The 26,447-nt window shown below is 28.0% G+C and overlaps 1 protein-coding gene across 2 annotated transcripts in view; it reads right to left on the minus strand.

The window, feature by feature from the left end:
* Positions 1-4,843: 4,843 nt before the first annotated feature.
* LOC111632752 (E3 ubiquitin-protein ligase RNF19A-like) overlaps positions 4,844-26,447 on the minus strand; it is a 31,200-nt gene continuing 9,596 nt past the window's right edge. The window contains exons 1-4 of one of the 2 annotated variants that reach the window (XM_023377309.1): positions 18,227-18,482; positions 8,415-8,974; positions 6,300-6,401; positions 4,844-4,930 (exon numbers count right to left, since the gene is read on the minus strand). In XM_023377309.1, coding sequence (XP_023233077.1) covers positions 4,859-4,930; positions 6,300-6,401; positions 8,415-8,974; positions 18,227-18,260 — 768 coding nt within the window. In that variant the 5' untranslated portion in view covers positions 18,261-18,482 and the 3' untranslated portion in view covers positions 4,844-4,858. Of the gene's footprint in view, positions 4,931-6,299; positions 6,402-8,414; positions 8,975-18,226; positions 18,483-26,447 lie in introns of those variants that run through there. The other variant, XM_023377373.1, reaches the window with a different exon arrangement.

Below are 26,447 nucleotides of genomic sequence, written 5' to 3' on the forward strand. Positions count from 1 at the left end.
AACTGTAATGGCTTGCTTGTAAATTTGTAGAACCTCCACCATTCTACACTGGCGTGCAAAACTTAAGCAACAATGTAATTTTTAAGCAGAAAGCCATGAAATTGTAGAAAAGGGCTTGTTGCAATCAGTACAATGAACACTGAATTCAGTAGAAAGGTGATTTGTATGCAGGAAGAAGACATCATAGGTAACGTGTATGCACACAAAATGCATGCAGTCAGCATGCATAGTCACAGTGCAAGACTACAATAAGAAGGCTTTGATTCCATACTGTAGGCATTCTATTCATTTTTGCACTAGTATACTTTTCATCCTTTAATTAAGTACAAAATACTGTCTCTGTATTCTGAATTTTATGTTTCCCAGGTAATTTTTTTTTTGTGGAGTTAAGCAACAAATTTTACTTTGCCATAAGTTTTGTACACCAGTGTACACACGATCCATGGACCGGTACCGGTCCATGGATCAAATGATACCGGGCCACCCAAGGAACATTAAATTATTTCCATTTTATTTACTATGGTGTATTTGTCTCGGGTTTGTGCGACTTTTAATAGACGAAAGAACAAAGGAATAAACTGGACATAAGAAACACTTTGAGTGTCATTGTCTTCTATTACCCCTAGATAGAACCGTCTCGTTGCAAAGAAACAAGCTCAGGGTTCTCATTGATTTAGCATTCTAGTGAGTTAAAATGTTAAATCACGTTATATTCATTTTNGAAATAAATGATATCACTATCTTATATTTTTAATTATAATTTAATTCTAATGTTTATAAAAATTTAATGAATTCTGAATCAGTTTATGTTTATATAATTGATGAAATATTGATTTTTATTACTTGATAATTCAGATATTGTAAATAATGTAAAGTTGTTGATTTAATCCATTAATATTTGCAACACTAGCTAAAGTATTGATAAAATATAATAGTTTAACGATGTATTCAAAAGAAAATTTTACAATAGCTTGTTGAATGTTTTTGAGTTAATTCAGACAACAATACAGTTAATGATTAATGATTAATTAAATTTTTAAATAATTTAAGATAATTACTGTCTTCACTCAAACAAAGTTTTTAATAATATAGTTCAATGAAAGATTTAACATAAAATATATATTTACTTAAAGCATTTTTTCTCCTTGCACAATTGAGTGGAATGCCATAATTCTTTACACGATGAACAAAACATGGTGTTACACTAAAGAATAAAACAAACACATTAAATAAAATAGTTTTAAAAAGTAGATAAATATCATATATAACAATTCAATTTTCATGTATTTGATTAATTTATGATGTAGAATTTTAACATAACCCAAAAATTAGTTGAGTAAAATCTATGCACTGAAGTTAATTTTAAAAACCTGACGATTTGATTTTAAATAAAACTGATATCTAACAGAATTTATCAGACTGAGAGAAATGTATTAAAATTTAAATTTATTGAACTTAAATTAAAATGTTTGTTGATTTTTAAAAGAATAATTTAAGATTTTTGATGACACAAAAAAAAATTTACATCATAATTTAATAATGAGTAGAAAACATTCTAAATTTATTTAAAACAGACAAAATTTCAAAATTACTCCATGTAACAATATATAATATTATAATAGAAACGTTGATTATAAATTTGCCTTTCTTAACAGTCCAAGAAATGCATTTTGTTTTCACTTTCTTAGTCTAACTCTGGTTGGGCTGTAATTTGAAAAAATTGTAGATCAATAAATTCCCCATAATCTCAATAATGGAGTTAGATAGATGAAAGACGAGACCAGATATAAAAATATTAGAGGCAAGAATCCCTGATTAACTATATATGAACTTCCTATGCAAAATGGAAGTCACATTATTTCAATTCAAAAATTTTCCCCCAAAAGGTGTTAGATAGATGACTGGCATGACTCTATCGTTGCATACTAAATGCCCTTTTCAGTGCTTATGAAAGCAATACTTGCTCCAGTATGGACTCTTAGGAAAAGGTTATAATTTTGGTTATAATAAATAAGAAAAGAAGCATGGTGGTTTTGGGGAAAGATATACTTTGAAAAAAAGAAGAATGAAACTAAATATCAAATAAAAAAAAATGTACAAAAACAAATAATAAAACAGACATTTAGAAGTTTGTTTCATTATCCCATCTACTCTCAAGCTAAACTACACAATACTAAAATTCAATTCCAATTTTTTCACAATTTAGAATTTTTAACATTCCTTTTAGAGTTTATGCATTTTACATAATTTTTTCTGCTGCTTCAGAGTCTCAAAATTACTAGCAATTAGGTTAATGAATACCACGTGACATTACTTCAAACTTTTATGCAAATTGATCTCTTTCCCATCAATAATGAGCAAAATGATAGAAGAAGAAGTTAACCAAAATGAAGAATTTTGAATGGTAAGTACTTTTATACTTTTTTCTTTGTTTAGCTATTACAGATATGTAATGATGGTGAGCAACCTAAAATTATTGATCAAGCACTTTTAAAATATCTTTTGTGAAAATAAATGGAATTTAAATATCACATTTAATATTAAACGCATTTAATTTATTATATAAAAAAAAAACTGTCCAGCATAACATTTCCTGCTTTTTTCCCTCTACAGTTGCAGCTAATGTGTCAAGATATTTTCTTTGAAGAGAAATAATTTAAATTCTGAACATAAGAGCTTCTGAATCCTTTAAAGTGAACATAAAAATGTTTAAAGTTGACATATAAAATGATAAATTAATGAAAACAGGTAAATAAAATATTATTAATCTCTTTACATAATTTATAAGTTAAATTTAAATAGTCAAAATATAAAGCTAGAATTTATTGCATTATTTATTATTATTTGTAATAATATAGAATTCTGAATTTCTTTTGCTTTTTTTTTCCTACATAAAAAAAATCATTATATTTTACACTTAATATTTGTATTTTTGCTTAATGATATTTCAGATAAATCTAATCAATCATTAATTATATATATCTTATTACAATTAACATTATTAATTATAATAAAATATATATGAAAATTAATAAATATTTATTAAAAATGCATTTTATAAAGTTCAGTATAATAAAAACNCTGCTAACCATTTCCAGCTTTCATTTACTATACTTTTTATCATTGAACTTTCATTGCCTTATACCAAAATTGCTGTTAGTATAAGATGTAAAGTAAAAAAGTAATGATATAAAGTGATGCTAAAACATTGTTTTTCAAACAGCTTGTCACTATCTGTTTTTATTAGAGATGTATTTGACAACCGTAACTGAAATTACAGTTTAACTTTATGGAAATCTATGCAACAATCAGTCTGCAGCACTGATTTGTAAGTTAAATTGATAAATTTCATGGTATTCAAAATTTAATTTCTTGTTTATGTGTAAAATATTTATAAAAGATGTAAATAAATAATTTTTTTCTTTCTTTTTGAATTAAGAAATTAAATTAATTACAAAAAGTTCTCTTTTCTTGTATTTGTAATGTTGCATATTTTCTATTATTTAATGTCTTTCTAAGAAGTGCTTAAACAAATATAAACATCTCTAAGCCCGATAATTATTAAAGCAAAATGAATGCGGATAATGATTAAAGCCAAATTTAATAAGACTATTAATTAATGTATAACCATACTGGTTATATCTAATGTAATAGTTCTGGGAACAAAAATCAAACAGAGGTCTGGCTATGCAAAATGTTATGCATATCTAATGCAACATGTTCTATACTTTTAGGAAATAGCTTTTATTAATTTAAGGCCCACCAGTGGTCAAAATAGGTAAAACAACTGAACGCTGGTAGTTAGTTGTGGAATCACATCTAAAAAATAAACATTCATGGTATCGCTTCAAAGCACTAAGCTTATCTTTACCCAAGAGAAGCTCCCAAGAAAAAAATCTGAATTTCACTTCTGGTGCTATAATTTTTACTTGCCACAATATTTTTTTACATCTCGGATGTATTACTTTAGATATCAATTGTTTTTTTGACTAATTTCACTAATTAATTTTTTCACTGCCTTCCATTGGTTTCGAGTTATTTATGACTATTATAGAGCTTCGATAACATAATTTAGTCTTAAAACAGTCAATAAAATACAATTAACAAAGTAAAACCAAGATCAGAATCTAACTGTAACAAACTAAAAGAGAAAGAGAAAACTACAAAATGTAATAAATAGGGTGGTTTCAGCTTATTATTCACTGGTTTAAGTTCTTAGGGCACGATCACACTTGTTTCAAGATAACTGATTTTTTTTAAATTTCATATTTTAAAATTCTACCGTATACTTTTGTTTAGTCGACTTTTGGTAGGAAATTAACTATTCCCATTGTAGCCGGAGTGGGAGAAACTATTTTACAAACCAATTTATTATGTCATCCATCAAATCTTTATTTTTTGTGTTTTATTGTATTAATTTCTTTTTCTTAAAAATAATTAAATTTAAATCAATTAATTATTTAACTAATAAAAGTGGAATTCTTTTAGCTATTAAGATGTAGTGTGTTTCTTTATGTATTCAAAAGTTTTTTCAAGGTAAATTTGTTATATCCATTTTTTTTTATTTTCATTAATTTTAGTACAACATTTTATAGAAATTTTACATTAAAAATATTCAGATACTCAGTGTTATATTTCTTATAAAAAGAATCATAGTGTGACATTTAAAAAAGGGTAAGGTCGGAGTTGAACATATTGTTTAGCAACTCCACCACACTGATTATATTCTCATAAGAATTAAAACTGGAGTATTAATTAATTAAATAAACTTTCATTTTAATGTTTATACAAACCACAAATATAATTTTATTAATATTTAATTTATTTTAAAAATGAACAAATTATGCTATACTTATATTTATACTTTACCTGCATTCAATTTAAACTGTTTGTACTTTTGAAAGATTTCACTTCCAATTAATTTTTCAATCTAAAATTTAAGATAAATAATAAAATATTAGTTCAATAGATTATGTTAATTATTACTTTATAAGGATAAGTAATTAACTAATCCAATGTCTTTATATCTTTAAACAAGTCATAACAATTATATTACTTTTTATCATTAATTAACAAATTTTATGCCATAATAAAACATTTATTTTTTATTATATTTTATATTATATATCAATATTACTTAAATCTATGAAAATCTGTAAGATGGCTTTTCATTAGCTACATAAATCATTAATGAATTTAAATTAGTTTAGTCAAAAAAGGCTCGTTTCAAAGAATATTGAAATTAATATGTTTTTGCAAATCTCAAAATTTTACTCGCTATCGGCAATTACAGTACCTTTAAAACTCATCTCTACCCTCAAAATTTGGCCTTTTATAATAATTAATAATATAAAAGTTATTTTTTAATAACATTTCATAATAGATGGAATTGCACCATTTTTTTAACTTTGAGCTAGTGTCATAGTATTTTTTTGCTGGAGAAGTTAAGCAACTTGCTGCCAGTTTGTACTACACATTCATTCCTCATACATTCTTAAGTTTGCTATATCACATTATTCTCCAAAAACAAAACTAATTTGTTTTATTTTCATTACTTCCATCTTTTTACTCCTAACCTAACCTAACCTGCTATTCTTTAAAACTTTCCTGCTAACCATTTCCAGCTTTCATTTACTATACTTTTTATCATTGAACTTTCATTGCCTTATACCAAAATTGCTGTTAGTATAAGATGTAAAGTAAAAAAGTAATGATATAAAGTGATGCTAAAACATTGTTTTTCAAACAGCTTGTCACTATCTGTTTTTATTAGAGATGTATTTGACAACCGTAACTGAAATTACAGTTTAACTTTATGGAAATCTATGCAACAATCAGTCTGCAGCACTGATTTGTAAGTTAAATTGATAAATTTCATGGTATAAATGAATTATAATATAATAAAAATAATATTTTTATTTGAACTATCTGTACCCATTTTTTTAAGAGAATAATAAGATTATTTTTGACACAAATAATCTTCAGTTTATACAAAACATTAAAACTACAATCAAAAAATTAATTTTTTTTAAATTCACATTAAAATTTCTGATTTCAGTAAATCAATTTATTTTGTTTATTTGTTATTATTGTTAAAACAATTGATATAGGAATATAATATGTAATTTCATGAAGAAATTAATCTCAATCTTTGAAGAAATTTATGGCATTAATTTAATGAAAGAAAAAATAAATTTATGAAATAGTTCTCTGAAATTAGAATAAATAACAACAGAAAACCCTATCCGATTGAATGTCGCAATATTAAACTAAAATAATGACGATATTTTAAAACTTACCTCTTGGTCATTAATACTTCCAGTATTATTACAAAATGGATCGGGACAAGAAAATTTAATATTGCCTTCTAGAATGTTTATTGTCAGGTACTGTTGCATACACTAAATGTTAAAAATACCTTTGTTATGATCTTTATAAAATAATCATTATAACTACTGCATAGTTTACAGATTAAAAACTACTAAACAGTAATTAACTGTTTAGTAGTTTTAATTATTAAATTATTAACTTAACACTGATTACAAAATTACTTCATTGAAGGTATAATATTGGAACCGATGGATTTTGCTATAATAATAATAATTTCTATTATTCAAAGATAGTTTAGAAATGTTAAAGATAAACTTACTAATGAAAATTAGCTTAAGTAATTATAATATAAAAATAAAAATCAAACTACTGTAATTATTATCATTTGTTTGATGATAACAAAAGATCAATTGCTGAATATTAAATACTTTAAAGATGTTAAGAAGTTTAATTTTATTTCTTATAGGATAAAATAAATTTTAAAATAAGAAAATGCTGACCAACTGATTATTATATTATTGCATATTTGCTATTTAATTATTAAACTAATATGTTTTTTAGCAGACATTACTACTATTGCTACATTAAAATTATAATAATATATATTATGAAAATATCAAAAGAAATTTATGATGGAATGTTTGTATTGTGTGTGTGTGTATGTATATATATATACACACACAATACAAACATATACTTTCCATGAATAAGCACTTTTGATTAAAAAAAATAAAGAAAAGAGATGATGTAATATCTTGATACAGTTATTCATGAATATAAAGCATTCTAAATACTAAGATATTAGTGTTATAAAATTTTTAGTTTTATTTCTTTAATTTCTTTTTGGCCACTAGTGGCCAAATGTATAAAAGAACAATGGTAGCTGGTTCCGGTTTGCATCCAACTAACAAGCTGGTTACAGAGTTTCCATAGAAAGTCCACCAAAGAGGCATTCCTCTCTTTTCTTGCATTGCTTTATTTCATTGAACCAAATCAATTTCTTTTCATAATTTATTTTCATTTAGATTAGTGATTTGTCCTTATGTTACAATATAAATCTACGAGTACTAAGTTTTGGCACTACGGAGGACTTATCACACACTGTTGATGTTGTCGGAGTAAATCACACAGAAGTGGATAGATATGGGTTTATTGTGACAACAGTATGCATTTCAGACAGTATGTCTATCCCTCTTCAGCCATATTTGTTACAATTTAATGGGTTTACAGGTGTCTGCGTACAGGTATTTACAGGCACAGACACCTGTAAATGCACCAAATTATAACGAATACATATGAAGAGGACCAGACAACCTGTCTGAAATGCATACCATCATCATAATAAACCCATGTCTACTCACTTGTGTGCAATTACTTTGACAACATCAATGTGTGTGATAAGCCTTCCATAGAGCTAAAACTTAGTGCTCATAGATTTGTATTAATTTCATTTGTTCAAAATGATTTAACAGAGAATGAAAAATGGAAAAGCTAACAACATATATCTTTATTTGAAATAATTTGTTTAATGAATATCTTTATTTAAAATAAATTTTAAAATTATGTGTCTTTTTATATTTAGTTTGGGTGAATAAAATTACTTTTTAGTAGACAATTTTTTTACTTTCCTAAGAAATTAACTATATTACAGGAACCATTCATTTTTACTTTACATTAAAAACCTTTATAAAACAAAAAAAAATAATGGAAATGGAAAAATATAAACTTTATTTTCAAAGATGAACAAAATGAAATGAATTTCCAATGCTTTGAGATCTAATAATTAATATTACTGAAAATCAAAGCTAAATTATATAGTCTTAATTAAAAATAATTATTCAGAATAATAAGTAATTTAAATAATTATAAAACAGTCTTAAAAAAATCTAATATTTAATCTTAAAATTATTGACTTAACTAAAGATGTCATTTAGATTATCTGTATTAGTTGAAGATCTAATTTCCGTCAAACTGATGATTCAACAGATTAGAAATAGGTATACAGAAGTCAACAAATATAATTTATTTTGAACTGTTAAATATTTCTAAGTGAAATAAACAATTTAAAACACAAATATTCTTACCATTATACAAAATTTACATTCGCAATTGGACAATCGATACATCTCTTCTAATGGCAAAATGCTCAAACACATGCGGCAAAAATTATCGTCTTCATTCTGGGATAATCTGGATATATTTGACGGGACCGAATTATTCTCTGAACTAAAATATTTGATATCATCTTTTATTTTATTTGCTAATTCTACACTTATTTCTTTGTTTAATCCACTATTCAGTGATCTACTTGCAGCAACTACTGTAGAATACCAGTTACTTTTGCTCAAATCTCCACTGCTCATATGTTGTTTATGTTTAGATAAATACTTATACAAGTTTTCATTTAAATTCTGATTGGGGTGAGTAGAATAATGTTGAGTGAATTCTCTATTGGAAGACTCCTTTTTAGGTGAATAATGAAGTAAAATTTTCTGAATTTCTAATTCTAAATTTGCATTTGAATAATTTTCTATCTTACTTTTATTTCTTCTCAGCAATCGTGTAAATAACGATGGCTTTTTATTTTTTTCTAAAGTCTTACTTGTCTTGTTAGAATTCTCATTGATCATGATGTTAGGATTATCTGAAAGAAAAAAATTTTATAAATCATCTCAAACATAATTTTATAACAATGAATTTATTATTATGTAAAGTCATTATAACAATCACCAAAAGACAGCATTTAAGTTAAAATTTCTATAAATCAAACAAATAGTTTCAGCCATGTAAATGGCCATTTTCAGATTCCACAAATTGAATTGATATAAAATACAAATTTTAGAACACGTGCACTGCATTTATAAAATGTATAAACAAAATAACATAATATAATAATAAGAAAATATTACAAAATAAAATATTCATTATTTAAAAAAACAACAACCAATGTTAATGAAATATATAGGTAAAAAAAATTAAGTTAATATGAAATATTCTTTCAAGGATTTCTCCCACACCGGGTCATATACAACAAATACGTATAGTCTTCAACCTATATCCAGTGTGAAAATTCCAAACTAATATTGGCAAACGCTTTCAATGCCCCTCCTGGGCTCTTCTTCAGGCCAAATTTAATGTACTGGATTCTTAAATCGAATATTTTTAAATAAGCTTATTTAAAAATATTCGATATTATAGGTTGAAGACTATACGTATTTGAAATATTCCTTAAGGAAAAACTTCAAAGCTGGGTAGAGCATATCAGTCCCCTTCTTATTAATACATCTAACTGTAATGGCTTGCTTGTAAATTTGTAGAACCTCCACCATTCTACACTGGCGTGCAAAACTTAAGCAACAATGTAATTTTTAAGTAGAAAGCCATGAAATTGTAGAAAAGGGCTTGTTGCAATCAGTACAATGAACACTGAATTCAGTAGAAAGGTGATTTGTATGCAGGAAGAAGACATCATAGGTAACGTGTATGCACACAAAATGCATGCAGTCAGCATGCATAGTCACAGTGCAAGACTACAATAAGAAGGCTTTGATTCCATACTGTAGGCATTCTATTCATTTTTGCACTAGTATACTTTTCATCCTTTAATTAAGTACAAAATACTGTCTCTGTATTCTGAATTTTATGTTTCCCAGGTAATTTTTTTTTTGTGGAGTTAAGCAACAAATTTTACTTTGCCATAAGTTTTGTACACCAGTGTACACACGATCCATGGACCGGTACCGGTCCATGGATCAAATGATACCGGGCCACCCAAGGAACATTAAATTATTTCCATTTTATTTACTATGGTGTATTTGTCTCGGGTTTGTGCGACTTTTAATAGACGAAAGAACAAAGGAATAAACTGGACATAAGAAACACTTTGAGTGTCATTGTCTTCTATTACCCCTAGATAGAACCGTCTCGTTGCAAAGAAACAAGCTCAGGGTTCTCATTGATTTAGCATTCTAGTGAGTTAAAATGTTAAATCACGTTATATTCATTTTTTGGTGTAATTGTATTTTATTTTGAAGGCATGTTTAAATACAGTTAAATTAAAATTATTAAATTAAATCAATCTAAAATATGAACAATCAACGTCCCACCTCAGTGGGCCGCAGTAAAGTTATCAAACGTTGACCGGTCCGCAGCAATAAAAAGGTTGGGACCGTTGATTTAAATCATTTTAAAAAAAGCAATTAATTCGATAAATTTACAAAAATCCACATAATAAAAATCCAAATCTTCATAATAAACATGATTTATAATTGATATCTTGGCTATGTATTACAAGAATTAATTGATTGATATCATTAATTGATATCTTGGCTAAAGCAATTACAAGAAGCAAACTGACATTTTTTTTCAGTAAAAATTAATTATCCAAAGAGTTTAAATATGAAGTGATAGATAAACCAATTTAAAAATAAATGTAATATTTAGATTTATTTAATTTAGATAATTGGATCTAAATTAAATTATTTATAGATTCATAAGTTATAAATTATTTTAAATTTTTATTTTTTTTTATTAAAATGTTTAAAAAATTATATTTAATGATTTATCCTACTACATTATTTTAAACAATCAATTCAAATAAGAAAGAGAGAAGTAATAAAAGACATGTTTAAATACTATAATAATCTAGACAAAACATACCTTTAGATCTCAGACAAAAGAAAAGAGAAAATGTTTATAGAATCTTCTATAATATTTTCTATTAAAATATCTAGTCATACAAGTATTGCTCAATAACATTCAAATATACTTCTCTTTTTGTATATAAACTACTATTGAACAAAATTACCTTCTTCTAGATAACTGGTAAATGTTTTTTAACATTTAACAAGATATTCCACAAAACTTAAAAATATATCACTGTTATAATATTTAGTTATGGTTTTTTTAAGAAGTATGCAGGAAACCTTACATCAATACAAGATATGTAACTAGAAAAACTGTATACTAGATATAAAATACAAGAAATTTAACTAGAAAAAGTGTATACTAGATATAAAATACAAGAAATTTAACTAGAAAAACTGTATACTAGATATAAAATACAAGATATGTAACTAGAAAAACTGTATACTAGATATACACATTTTATATACAATTTAGTATACAAGATAGAAAAACTGTAACTAGACATTCATATAACTTGATTTATTTTTAAGTTTTGTGAAATGCTATCTTATTTAAATGTATTAAATATGAAATACAAAAAACAAAGAAAAGACAGAAATAACAATAATGTACAAAAAAATTTGAATTTTATGAAATATTACATATATTGAATGTGATGTTAAATAGACTTAAAAGATCAGACTGAAGATAGGCAAAAAAATGTCCAAAATGCATATATGAAAAAATACATATTGTTGAATGTAGTTTCCAAGAAAAACTATTATATAAAGTTTTAGTAAACATACAAGGAAAGAAGAGAGAGAGAGAGCGTGAAAGAAGGAAAAATATTACAGGAAATCGTTGTTAGTTCAAAATTCAGGAGACGAAATATTCACAACTTTAAATTATTGAATTTAAAATTATCTGAGATTTACATATTTCTGTATAATATACCAAATGCCACATAACTGATGTAATTTATTAAGCAAATGGAATATGTACTTTTACAGAATGCTATTTTTGTTAATTAAAAAAGTAAATCAAAATTCTTTGAAATGTAACTTCCAATAAAAATCCAAAATTTTGGACTTTTATTGTGATTCGCGAAATGTAACCCAAATTATTTTTAAAGCGGCCCAAAAACGAGTAGCTTAGATCCCTACAAATATCTCAATCCACTACTCATAGCCCAATCTTGCAATCCTGAAATCCAGCTGTATTTTATGTAATAAGAGAAAAAAGGATAGTAATAGGTAAAGTGACATCCAAAAATGTGTTACTGTAAAAGCAGTCATATCAACCAGATTAGAATTGTTCTTGGTCTATTGTTCTCTTATAGTATGGGAACACTTCAATCTAAATCAGTGTTTTTCAACCTTTTTTATCTCATGAGACACTTGAATCTATAATTAAATTTCTTCAGTAAAAATTGTGATTTAAAGTTGTGTTTGTAAACATCTATACAAATATAAACATCCTGATACAGTTGTGGGTTTGAATTCAGCTCCAAGCTGATTCTTTTCTTCTAGTTTAATCTAAAATTATTTAATTAAATTATAATTATTAAATTTTATATGAGATGGCACCTAATGCCTCTCTCTTAGGCCAAATTTATTACTAACTTATTATTTTAGCTGTAATATAGTCCAATGTCATAAGGCAGTTGTTGGTGTTTTATTGTAAACATTCTATTGCCATATTACTTGTCACTTAACCAAATTCTTTTTATCTATATTTTTTATGAATTAAATAAAACAGTATGGTGGTTCTTTAAACTAGCAGCAGATTACAGCAATAGTTATTTAAATTAATAATTTTCATTTACATAAGAAAAACAATTAACATTAAGTTTTAATTTGCATTTAAAAGTGGTATGATAATTGCTTTTAGAAACCTGACCAATATCCTGGTAGGTCTATTTCTAAATCAAAATAGTTTCAACTAAATATGGACAATTATAGATACATTTTTTATTTTTAAAAAGTGAAAAGAGGTTTTAATTTTTTAAATTTTGACGTTTATACTTATTGCTCTTTGAGCTTCTCTCAAAAATAATTTATTTAATAAGCTTTAAAAATTTTTGTGGCACACCTACAATCCTCTCACGGCATACTGGTTGAAAATCATTTATCTAAACAAACCAATTAACATACACATATCACAGTTTGGACAGAATTTTCACTTCAAATTACAAAGCAGTTGTATTTCAAACTAATTAAATTCTTTAACATGTAAATCTCTATATCCCCAGCTGGGACATAAGTACAATTATGAACTAATGGGATTTTGAAATTATTCAATGGGATTATCCAAGTTCAACTTAACGATGATTTCCTGTAAAAAAAAATTTTACTATACAGCAAAAATAATAAACCATTCATACTTACTCCAGCGTAAGATTTTAATAAACTCACAAACATTTTCATAGGGTCCAAAAGCATTTCTGGTTTTATTAAAATCTTGTGCTAGAGTAATTATGAATGGTTTATTTTTGCTTTATTGTCTACTGTTTCAACTTTGGAGTTTAAAGTTTTACTTAAATGTTAAATTTCACATAGTGTTACTTTTTGTAAAATATTAGTTTACCATTTATTATTATTATTATATAATCAAATGATAAATAAGATAATCAACAAATAATTTTTAAAATTATTATAAATCATTTTATACGAAATTTTAATGTAACAATTTGATTAAAATAATCTCTCCAGAATAAAAAGTAAAAACTAAATTAAATAAATTGAATTCAGTTTTAGTTTTTTATTTAGACTTGCTTCTGAAAGTAATTAATGTTAAATCAAAAATACTTGAATAAATAGAAATTACTTCCTGTTATTTTTCTCCAAGAAAAACATTTCAGTTGAATTATAGGATTAGAAAGTACACGACTAAAAATTTTTAATTTAGGATGTTTATTTAATTATTTATTATTATTTATAATAATAATAATAAAGCTTTATACTTGTAAAATAATATTCATAACTGGAAAATCACAAACTTCAAAATCCAGGTTTGCCATTTTCATACCAGAGAAACACAAAATTACACAAGCATTAACCTTCTTTTGTAGACTCTTCCCTAAGTATGTAAAATTACTAAAATTTTATACATTTGAGTGGGAAAAGAATTTATAAAAGAAACTCAAATCTGCTTTGTAATTTTGTGTTTTGTTGTGAAACACTAATATAGATTCTAAAGTTTGCATTATTTTCCCAGTTATAAGCATTTCCATTTGCATAACAATTAGATCAAAACTTGTTTTATGCTTCTGTTGAAATTTATTAAGTACCTATTATAATTAAATCTGCTATGACTTATAAAAAAATCATCTGAAGTTGTTATAAAAGACTGTATCCCTTTTGGGACATGCTGTATTAATAACGCACTTAAATATCAATCTTGATATTTGCATTTTACTTACTACATATATAAATATATAATTTATAAATATAGATATTTTGTATCATCATCTCAGATAAAATATTAAATGCACTTTGATAAATATATACAGTATCTTCTACTAAGATAGTGAAATAATCAGAATATTATGATAATAAGTTACAATCAAAAACTACGCAAAGGGGTAGTTTTCCTAGATGAGTACTTTTAGAATTGTAATGATAAGTGACCTGTTTCTGAAATTATCACAAGTTCATTATCTAACTTCTAAAGTTCTTTTATTTATCATCTGATAAACAATAATAATAATAATAATAAAACTAAGCTTAAAATTTGTTATTATTATTGTTACAATTAATTCATTATTATAATAATGGTATTATCTACCAAATTTTGCTAGAAAATTAAAAGATTGGACTGTTTACTATGGAATAAGAATCCTATAATAATTTAACTAAAGTTTATACAGTATATATAATTTATCAAATAAATTTTTCACATTTTTATTTTGACTTTAAATTGTAAAACTGAATCAATAAAAGGAATTGAAAAGTGTGTGTGTGTGTGTGTGTGTGTGTGTGTGTGTATATTTTTTTTCTCTATCCACCCTCTAGGAACTAAGAGGGCCATTTAATCATACTTATTGTGGGTTTGACCAGGCTCACAATGGAATAGACAGGTGGTGAGGGTTGGGCCCAACACACCACCACCTGAAAAATTTTTAAGATTTTTTCAGCTGTTCAGATTCAATCCCAAGTCCCCCAGAATGATAAGCCAGTACCTAAATAGCTTCAGCCATCTGGCTGTCAGAATTATTTTATAATTATAAAAGTATGTATAATTTATAATTATTTATACAAGCACAAGTAGAAGTGACATAAATGATACAACTGTCACTGCTTTTCATTCAAAATCAGTAAAGCATTTTATACATAAGGAAAAATGATGAATGAATTCTATTGAAAAATGTCACAATTGTATGTAACTTTCTTCTAGAAAAAAAAAATACATTTAACAGGTTTGGTAGCTGTATTTTATAAATAATGATGTTTGAAATTTTAGACTATTACTTTTTGTAGCGGTATAATAAGTAAATTAAAAAATATAATAAAATATAAAGTGGATAAAATAATTATTATTAAAGTGAATGAATGAATAAACATTTAAATTTGAATTTATTTTGATCATTTCCTTTTCTATTAATTACAGATTTAAGTAAAATTGAATTAAATATAACTAACTGGCAATAATTTCAACATAATTCATGTATAGAAGCAGACGATGCATTATAATAATTCAAATATAAAAAAAGATAATACTGTAAAAGAGATTACTATTTACGGCAGTGATTCTCCAACTTTTTTTGTTCATGGCATATTGTAAAATTTTTCTGGTGCACTTCAAATAAAAAAATTAAATATACACTGATATATTTTAAATTATAAACAGCTATGTACTATAACTGCTACCCTATAGGCCCAACATAACTATTAGTTTATCATGGATAATAAATATTAATAAATCTTGGTTCAAATCTGTTTATTCTCAGTTTATAAATATAATTTCATATTCATGGCATATTTAGCCATCTCTTTCAAGGCAACATTTGAGAACCATAGATTTATGGTATGGACTTCAGCCAGAAGAGTATATATGGTCTTATAGAACATAACTGTAAACTTATATTTTCATTTGTTTGCTAGAAGCTACTCTAGACCCTTATGGCATCCGCCTGTATAATTAAATAATTTCTTTTTATAAACTTGATACATACTATTTATACATATGTAATATTTCTGTAAGTTTGCAGACTATTATGTAATTTGATGTAAACACAGATTATATATTTAACTTGCAACTTAACTTTGAATAGACAACTGAAAGCTAAGAGCATGTTCATAAATTCAAAGGAATTAAAGAAACATTTACCTAACTAGTCAGAAAGTATAAATTAAGTGAAGTAACAGCAACATTTACCACAGAACAGTAATAACTATATTATTTTAACTATATATAATATAAAATACCATTCCAATAGAGGTTACAGCTCTCATTTATGTTTATGATAGACAATATGTGGCTACAACTGTAATGAGCTTTGGCAACTCATGCTACATATTAAAGCAGCTAAAAAGTTAACTACGTTCTTCTACCTTTTGGAAGACAAGTACAAAGAATTAAAATAAATAAAATAATAATGATTGTACTCAACAGATTAATTGTTGATCTTATCTTAACATGATAAAGATTAATTACCTTTTGAAGATTAAATACTAATTTTTAACTTTTTAATATAATTTTTATTAATTTATTATATTAATCAAGATAATGAATAAATAAAGTAAAATCATTAAATATAACAGTTGCTTTATATTTAGTTATAATTTTCATTTTATAATCTGAAAGCAGCTGCTACTTCTACTTTATTAGTCACTTGAAAAATTTTTACAACATAGTTCATATATTACAGTTCAAAATTTGATCTTTGATGCACAAATAATTCATTTAATTCCAGAAAATTAAAACAGAATAATTTACCTACATAAAACCCTTTCTGATAAATAATAAAGTATTTAGAGATTAGTAAATTCCTAATAAAATATATCTGGTATAAGAATCACATTTTGCTTGAAAAAGAATCAGATATTTCAAAGATGTATAAGAATATAGAAAATTTAGTTAACATATAAAATTATTATTAAATGTAAATTTCCTACCAAATTATCATTTTATTTATTATAATTTTCCTATTACATCACATCTCAATTTTTGATTGCAATGTAACCGTTGATATCAAAGTTTACAAATAATTTCACTGGCAAGTTTCAACCGTTCTAAATAATTTCTATCTCACATAGCATTTACCAGTTCATTAAATTGACCAATTAACAACAACGAAACCTTTTTTAATGTTACTGTTTCACCTGTGTGACCTTAGATAAAGAGGAAATGAAAAATTCTCATGTATACAATCAACAAATGTTTAATTTGCAGCATATAACTGCTATAAAGAAGGATGTAAACACTACAGTAATAATTCATTACTACTATAATTGGCATAATAGCATAAATAAGGAGTATTCAAAGAGCAGATAATTATTTAGTTTGATGTTATCTTCCTTTGTATGCTCCTTTATTTAGCACAGCTAATTTTTTTTTTCAGAAAGAATTTACTCATCATTAGGTTTTATACAAAAGACATATAAGTAAAATTTCAGCATTTAAGAGGAAAAACTTCTGTATAGCTGCAAGAGTAACAACCAAGAGTGATGAGAAAGTAGGGATGACAGGGTAAAATTACCCAGCCCAGGATTTACAGACATCACCACACAATTTGTTTTTAACACACTGTTGTAATATAAAATGCTGAACAATAAGTATTGTTCTTTAAAGATGTAACCAGTATTTTTGGAACCCAGTAACAATGAATTAATTCACTTATTTTTTATCATTCAAAGTTTTTCCAAATATAATTATATTGATGAATACACCGGTTAATGCATCTTGTAAAAAAGGATTTATAATAATCTCTTGCAAGTTGTTATTACAATAGAGAAATTTTAATTATATTAAAGCATCAATAAAGCTAAACCTTTCATTAATTATTTAACTTCAAATTTCTTATTTTAGAATGAAGGATACATATTATCAATTTTGAATTACTCAAGAAAATATGCTTACATAAAGAAGCATTTAGTTACATAAAGCACAGTAAACAATGTAAACAGAATTAAAATTTAGATACACAAAACTGTAGCAGGTTACACAATAAAACTGGATAAGAGAGAAATTCAATTATAACAAAATAAACACAAAGAATGAGTATATTTTAGATACAAGACAACAATTAATAATTGCAGATGAGATTTACCTGAAGGTTGTACAGATAAAAGTGAGTAACTCATTGTTTATCCACAGTGCAGCAAAATTATATACAAAAGAAAAACGTTATACCGCGTTCAATAAAACACTAAACGTTTCAAGTGCATCGTACAAACACAATCTGATATAATATCAAATATAAACAATTATCTTTCATCTGGACAGAACACGGGATCTATCCAGCACGCATGCGCCTCAACAGAACACACAAATAACACACTACCAATAGCTTACGCAAGTACTTTCTACAATACTTTGAAACAAATAATTGAATTACGGTCAAAATTAGGGCAGAATATATTGATATATATATTTTATTTTATATAACCTCCTTTATTAAATAAATCATTCGTAATCGGAATATATAACTCAGCCTGCTTTCAAAATTAGAACAGATGCGTATTGTTTCTCCTGTGTTCAAATACAATATAGTTTCTACTACACTGTGAGGTTTTTAATTATTAAATTTGATACGATCAGAGTAAAAAAAGGCCAACTGTAGAAATCTGTATCGAGTTATTACCCAATACAGGCACTAGGCCTCGTCGTCTCGAGGGGCCTCAAAAATTACAAAAATATAGTGAAAAATTTAGTGAACGTTTTTCACCCGCGAACAGTGACATAATTCGTGTACTGACGATTTTATTGTCTTTTTAATATTTAAAAAAAAAAAACACTTTTACATAAAGGGCCTTATAACAAAATTGCGCCTAGGGCCTGAAAGAAACATAATCCGCTACTGCCAGTTATTTTACATGAATTTAATTAATAAATGTTTAATGATTATATTTTTCAAGGATGTTTTGTCGATTATATTTCTACGGTGTTATTTTTGTTTTATTACCTAACACGTGCTTATAATAGTTATAAAAGTTTACCACGTGACAAATTTTCTCAATTTCTGTATATATATACCTATATATAATTAGACCTTCGATTCACTTTCCTGTTACTAAATTATGATTTTATTTTCTCTTAGTTCTTTAATATTGTATAAATATAATTATTATAATAAACATTTATCATTAATTGCAAAAACAAGAAGGTATTTTATACTTTTCATTACTTATATTAATTTGTTTTTGTTGTTTTTAAATAAAAGAAAACAAATTAATCAAATACAAGTGGCGAATAATAAGCTTATAAGATATAAATACAATAAACCACCCAATTGACAAACCCGTTTTATTTGAAACGAAGTGTAGGGTGCTTCTAAGTGACAAGCTAAGCCAATGATATACTTTGTTTCATACGGAAGCTATTGCAACCAATGTAGTGTTTTCTACGTAACGTTAGAAATTTCATTAAGCATTAAACAAGTAAAAAAATGGGGTTTTACTCATTCAAAAATAAATAATTTACTTCATTGAAAGATATTTTTTATGTGAAATTTAAGAAACTCGTTGAAATATATTCAATGAGAATGAGGAAAAATATTTTTACTCTTGAATTACTTCAAACGAGTAATTTTTATTTTTGAAAGTAATACGATGAAACACGAAACATTCGAATTTAAAAATAAACAAAAGAATGTATGCGCATTTAAAATTCCAACACGGAAACGAAACACTCGCAGATACTGAAAGGTATATAATTAGTCTCCCCCGTACAATAGCCTACATTGGGGCATGTTCCCCCCTTTTCGTCTGGATTGCCCTTTTCCTAAACCCCCAAGGGACACCCAAATTTGATGATGAACAAACAACGGAAATTCACGACTTCTAGCAAATATTTTAAAAAAAGTCTAATGAATGATATTTGTTCATTGTCCCATGCAACTATTTTTATACAGTTATTTATTCGTCGTATGTTGACCGAAACCACATCCCTTGCTTTTGAAGGCCAACTTAGCCTCCGAGCGCAACCAATTCCACCCTTGTGAGAGCTCTGACGCTTATTGCATAATGTACAATGCCCGTTTTTATAGCCTGCGGGCGCCGCTGGGTATAATCATGTAAATTGAAAGAATTAGAGCCGAAATTCACGTTTATTTCTTAATTTAAAATACGATACATACGTATATGTATATGGCGTGAAATCAAGTATTACGTGTAAAGTAGCTCATACAAACTGGAAATTTTAAAATATGGACTGTTTTAAAATATGGCCGAGTGAGTTAAGGTGGTAACCCACCGCTCTGGGGGATCCGGGATCGAATTAGGTAGGGCCGAAATACCCAAGGTCTGGCCCGGTCCCTCACCTCCCGACCAGCTTATTGTGGGTCTGGCCGAAGCCACAATAGGGCCTGTAAACTAAAAAAACACTATTTTTAATTAAGAATTATATACAGTCGACCCCCCTATAACACTGTTGATTATTCTGTTTTATATGAATTCCATGTTGTACGAGTCACTTAGATTTTACAAATACGTGTGCCGGGCTGTGAACGGCTCACATATTTGTTAAGTCTAAGTGACTCGTACAACATGGAATTCATATAAAACGGAATAATCAACAGTGTTATAGGAAGGGTCGACTGTAATAAATGTAATTTATATAGACAGTTGCAGAGCTGTAGCGCTGAACCATGGCTTTGTGTGAGAATTTCTAACAGAGTTACGAAATTAAAAAAAATATATATATAAATTTAAAAAATAACCTTAGTTATCAGTTTTGTATGAATACAAATTAATTCTGTTAACAGTTCTAATTGAGCAGAGCTTTGATAGAAGTAACTAACGTAATGGCAATGAATCTGCTGAACGATGAATTAACAGTGCGTATCTTTATTTCGCGACCGTCACTCTCGTTCCGGCTCGTGTTATTTAACGTTACTTTGCGAGAGAAGAGAATAAAGAAACGTTTCCGTGAACTGTCATGGCGGCGGTTATTATTGACTTATAGTTTATACATACTATTACTTATTTTCTCGGCTATTTTCTGACTAACTACTTTGGATATTATAATACAGTCAACGCAGACAGATCTATTCGCGGTGGCAGCCATTTTTTTTTTTCACGAAGCTCGTGAACTCTCGTCTCTGCCACATGAATATTGGAAAGGTCTACCGATCGAAACGTGTTATGATATTCGTAAATAATATACAGTATACTGTACTTCACTTATTGCATGAATTTGATCAGTTGTAGCTGTTAAATATATTTCAATTCGTATTCCGTTCTCATTCGTTATATTTCATTGTAACAATACTTCGAGATTTAAAGGTTAAAATAAATTTACTGGTTTAAAATAAGAACATCCAATAGGAAAACATGTAATACTACAAGTACAGTACTGTATGTATACATGTATGTGTTAATTTTGATTTAGATCTGTTATATTTTTGTACAATGCGGATTAATCGTTGTTCGAAGTGGAAATCCGTTGTTGTAATACATTTCTAATTATATGTAAAATTAAAAATTAATATATAAATCACAGTATTTGGCTCTTACTGAAGCTCCTGTATACTTACGCAATTTCTTTTTATAAACTTAGTACATACTACTTACACATATATAATACTTTTGTAAGTTTGCTGACCATTACGTAATTTGATATAAATATAGATTGTAAGTGTAATTTGCAACTTAACCTTGAACAGGATTCTGAAAGCTAAGAATGTTTTCGCAGAGTCAAATGAGTTAAACGAACATTTACCTCTCTATTCAGAAAGCACACGAATAAGCAGAATATACATAGTATAATACATAAAAATCTACATAAAACGTTTATATAATTAAATTTCTTTTTTAAATACACTTTATTACTGGTTTTATGAACGTATTTATTTATTTTTTCATTTCTATATTGTACATAGAATAATCAATTCGAAAAAATTAAAACGGGACTACAAGCTTTGAAGAAACATATTATTGCATATGATTTTTTTAAAGAATCGAAAATGCAAAGCGATATATTTATTTTTATATTACAGTAAGTTGGAAAGTATCATGACTGTTGATTTCACCCTCTAACAATAACTACATACAATGTACAATAAAACAATTGAGAAAGATTACAATTAACATACGTATATAGTATAAAAAATAAGATGTGAATTATAACAATACAATTACTAATGTGTGGCTATTATCACGATCATTTTGAGTTTGTCTTCTTATTTGTTTAATATTACAAATTGCATATTTATCTAGACAAACTATTAGAAATGCCACGGCCATTTCTAATTGTTTGTCTGAGGATATATTTGCTGGCTTCACTCCAAACTGAATACAGATATCCCTAGTATAACACGGTAGTTACGTTCCGAAAAAGTGCCATGTTATGCGAATTCGTGCTGTACGAACAAAGGACTAATGCAAAAGATAAGGGTTACGTTCCAGAAGTATAATATTCTTTTTCGTTAGTAAGAGAAATATGTTTATTAAAGCATTCAATAATTAACTAACGATCACAATTAAAAATATTGTACGTAAAGTTGAGTAATATCTGGAGGAGATTTTATTTATTTATTTATACTCTTTCCACCCTGTGGGCACTAATAAGGCCTTTTTAAATCATGATCATCATAGATTTAGATCGCCCACGTGTCGCGTTTCCGTATATAAACGAACAAAAAACTATTTTAAACACTGGATATGAACAATATTTCAAACTAGTACGTCTCAAGATACGAGAGGATGCATTTGCGAAGAAAAGTAAATTAACTATCTCTAGTGAATGTTGGAATTCCATTATATACCTATCTAATCTGTGAACATTACCGATTTTTGTGTCGTTCAAAGTCTTTATCTCCATACAAGGTCTATAAATAGGTCTGAACGGATTCCATGATCCTAGCGGCAGTGGCCATTTTGGGCCTTTTAAACCGGGTACAATTGCAGATGTGAATTGACTGTTGACAGAGCCGTAAAGCATGTCCACAGGAGCAAAAAAGTCAAAGAAACCATACCTCTATATATGATTTTTCGCGAGATATAGCCCCTCGAAATCAGCCGCACGTGATTGGGAGCCGCAACGTGCACCGCGCGCTCCGCTAAGACTATCGCATTTAACTATTTAGCCCATCATATGTCGGCGACTATGCCGACTTTCAGTAGCCCACTTGACTGTTCGAGGAGTACTAGATAATATAATTTTAGGGGGTGTGAGGGCTCGAACGACTACACGCGAATCGTTGGTTACGGCAAGCGATAGCGAGTCTGGACCGACGCGGAGCACGTAGAATAGACGTAAGTACTGGTTCAAGATAAATACTGTTTTTGGTCAATAGAAGTTAATGCATTTATTTGTTAAGGGCACTGATCGCCGTGCCTATAACTTAACTTGCTTGCAAGCTTGATGTCCACAAGCAAGATGAACCAGATGGCAGCCCACCGCTCTAGGGGACCCAAAACCGAATCCGGACGGATCGATAAATCCCCAGCAATTTCTCGGGGGAGTGGTCGGTCCGGACATGTCGGGCCCCATTCCGCACCACCTGCCGCCCCATTGCGGGCCTAGCTGAACCCATAATGCTCACAGAGCAGAAACAGTTAAAAAAAATATCTGGCATAGGGTCGCACGTAGCGGCCGGATGGCCAAGCGGTCAAGGCGGCAGCCTACCGCTCTGGGGAACCCGGGTTCGAATCCGAACGGGTCGAAAAATCCCTAGGAATTTTTCGGGGGTGGTCCGTTCGGATATGTCGGGCTTCGTCCCTCACCACCCGGCAGCCCCATTGTGGGTCTGGCCGAACCCATAATAAGCTTGCAAAAAGAGGCCCTCTTAGTGCCCACAGGGAGGAAAAAGTTAAAAAAAAGTGTCGCATGTCGGACTTAACCGATAAATATCGTTAGCTTGTCTCATTACAGTGTGGGGTTTTCCGTTAAACATGCGATAGACTTATAACGCCTGGAAGTAGACTGCAAGCTGATTTCGGGGGGCTTGAGAAGTGTCACATATAGAGGTTTGGTTCCTTTGACTTTTCTTTGATATTATTGCACCACTCTAGGCGCAATAATTACTTTTATCACTAATGCAACTACTATACTAATTTGATTAGTTTCAATCAAGACAGCAAACGATAAGGATATTCTTTATTTTAAACCATTTTGATCAACTTATATAAAATTATGATTGCATACTCATCCGAAATTATTATTATATTGGAATCTCGCTGGTTTTATGTACTGTTTATTTAATGTCGTATAAAACTAGTTGCTCCTACAAGTTCGTTCAAAAACCGCACTTTTCAAAAAACTCCAAAATGGCGGCTCCATAAGTAAGGTAACGTTCGTGTCCAGTCTTATTTATACAGATTTTGTCTCCATAATAATAGGATGACACCTTAACCGCCCGAGCATCAATTTTATATTATCAAATCGAATTAATATAAGTCGATTAGATGGAGTAAATCATCCATCCATAACACAGTAGATGAAACAATTCAAATATTTCCTAAACAAAATAATTTTAACGTGATGTATTTAGGTGTAGATGTATACTTTGCTACCGTTAAATTTGAAATACTTTTTAAAAATTAAATTACATAAAATGACATTTTTATTGTGTTTGAAGATTTAAGATGCTCCAAGTCTATTTAAAGATGGCCGCCCCCCAAAAAAATAATTAACTCCCGATAAAATTTATTATTTAAATTTAAGAGAATAAATATATTAATGAACAATTTTATATTAGATTAATATCATTATTATGCAAATTATTTAACAGAGTTAATGCATTATTTTTAACAAATCAGCGATAAGGATTTTAAAAAATTGAAAAAGTGTTGCCATAATTTTGAACTTATTTTAATAAACTTGCAAATTATTTTTTTAATAACATAATTTTAAGCTTGATTCTAGAATTAAAAGTGTATTATTTTAAAAAATAATAAAAAATACATAGCATTATAGTTAATTTCTGACCTAATTTTATGGTTGACGTGTTGGAACCACGCCTGCTTGTTTCGGCCTACCGGAAATTCATTATTAATATTTCGAATGATTCAAACATGGCAGTCATTCACCCTTTTGCGTTTTTTTCCAGCTTAATACCTGTTTCAGACAGTAAAAGCACAGTAATTTATCGGTAATATTTTACGATTATCGCAAATTACTTGAATTTTTTTTGCATCTGAAACAGGTATTAGAGAAAAGTTGAACGACCGCCATATTTGAAAGCGGTTGAGATCTTCGCGTTTTAATGTTAATTTCGTTCAGAAATTTTAGAATAATTGAAAAATATTTAAGTAGTTTGGATTTAAGTTCATTACTTAACACTTTGAGCTAGATTCAAATCATTTTTCTCGATTTATATAAGACAGCGGCTATTCATTTGGGCATAGAAACAGCACAAGGCTGTTTGTATTCAAAAAATAAAAATAAGAAAATGATTATATCAATTTATATAATAATTTCACAATAAAGTGGACATTTTAATTAACATAATTTTATTTATTATATCTATTAAATTTTCCTTTTCCTTGGAGAATGATACACGTATTATTAAAATGTGAAACAGCATTATGATATTGAAATTTCGCACGAAAACTTCCTTCGTGCGGAATTTTGCAATTGTTTGTGTGGTTTGATATTAATATCAATGGGGAAAACATTGTTCTTAATGAAAAAATGAGCGCCGGTGACAAAATTTACCATTCATCTCTGCCGATTGTCAAGGTCTGAAGAGACGATTGGTAGAACGAATCGTTGGCGTTGATTGTATTTAATTTTACCGCCATTTTGCAGTGGCCTCTTTTATTATTATTATTTTTTATCTATTTTTTAAAATTTTTTGACTAAATCCATACTACATACAGCCGGATGGCCGAGAGATTAAGGTGGCAGCCTACCGCGCTTGGGACCGGGATCAGTTCTGGACGGGTCGAAAAAACCCCAGAAATTTTTTACATGGTCCGTCCGGATATGTTGAACCACTGTGGACCCGGCCGAAACAATAATGGTCTTGCTAAAAGAGGTCCTCTCAGTGCCACGGGGCGGAAAATGTTTTAAAAACTAAAGACGCTAAGAGGGCCTTTTTTCAAACCATAATCAATTCGGCAAGGCTGTGAATGATGATTGTTCTGATCGATCCATCATCTAAATTTTTCAGGATCCAATACGGGTTCGAATTTGATCCATAAGGCAGCAAGTTGACATGATAATCTCGCCCGTCATTTAATATTGTTGCTTTTCTAGTTTTTGTCACTCAACATTTCTTCCAGACTTTTTTTATATAATTTATTTTTAAAAACCTTAAACAAGAACTGGAGAATAAACACCTAGAAAATAATTTAAAGTACTTACAACATGCGTACACCATTTAA

Source organism: Centruroides sculpturatus, unplaced genomic scaffold, assembly GCF_000671375.1.
Source record: "Centruroides sculpturatus isolate CEXI.00-Female unplaced genomic scaffold, Cexi_2.0 scaffold91, whole genome shotgun sequence".
NCBI classification, from domain to species: Eukaryota; Metazoa; Arthropoda; class Arachnida; order Scorpiones; family Buthidae; genus Centruroides; species Centruroides sculpturatus.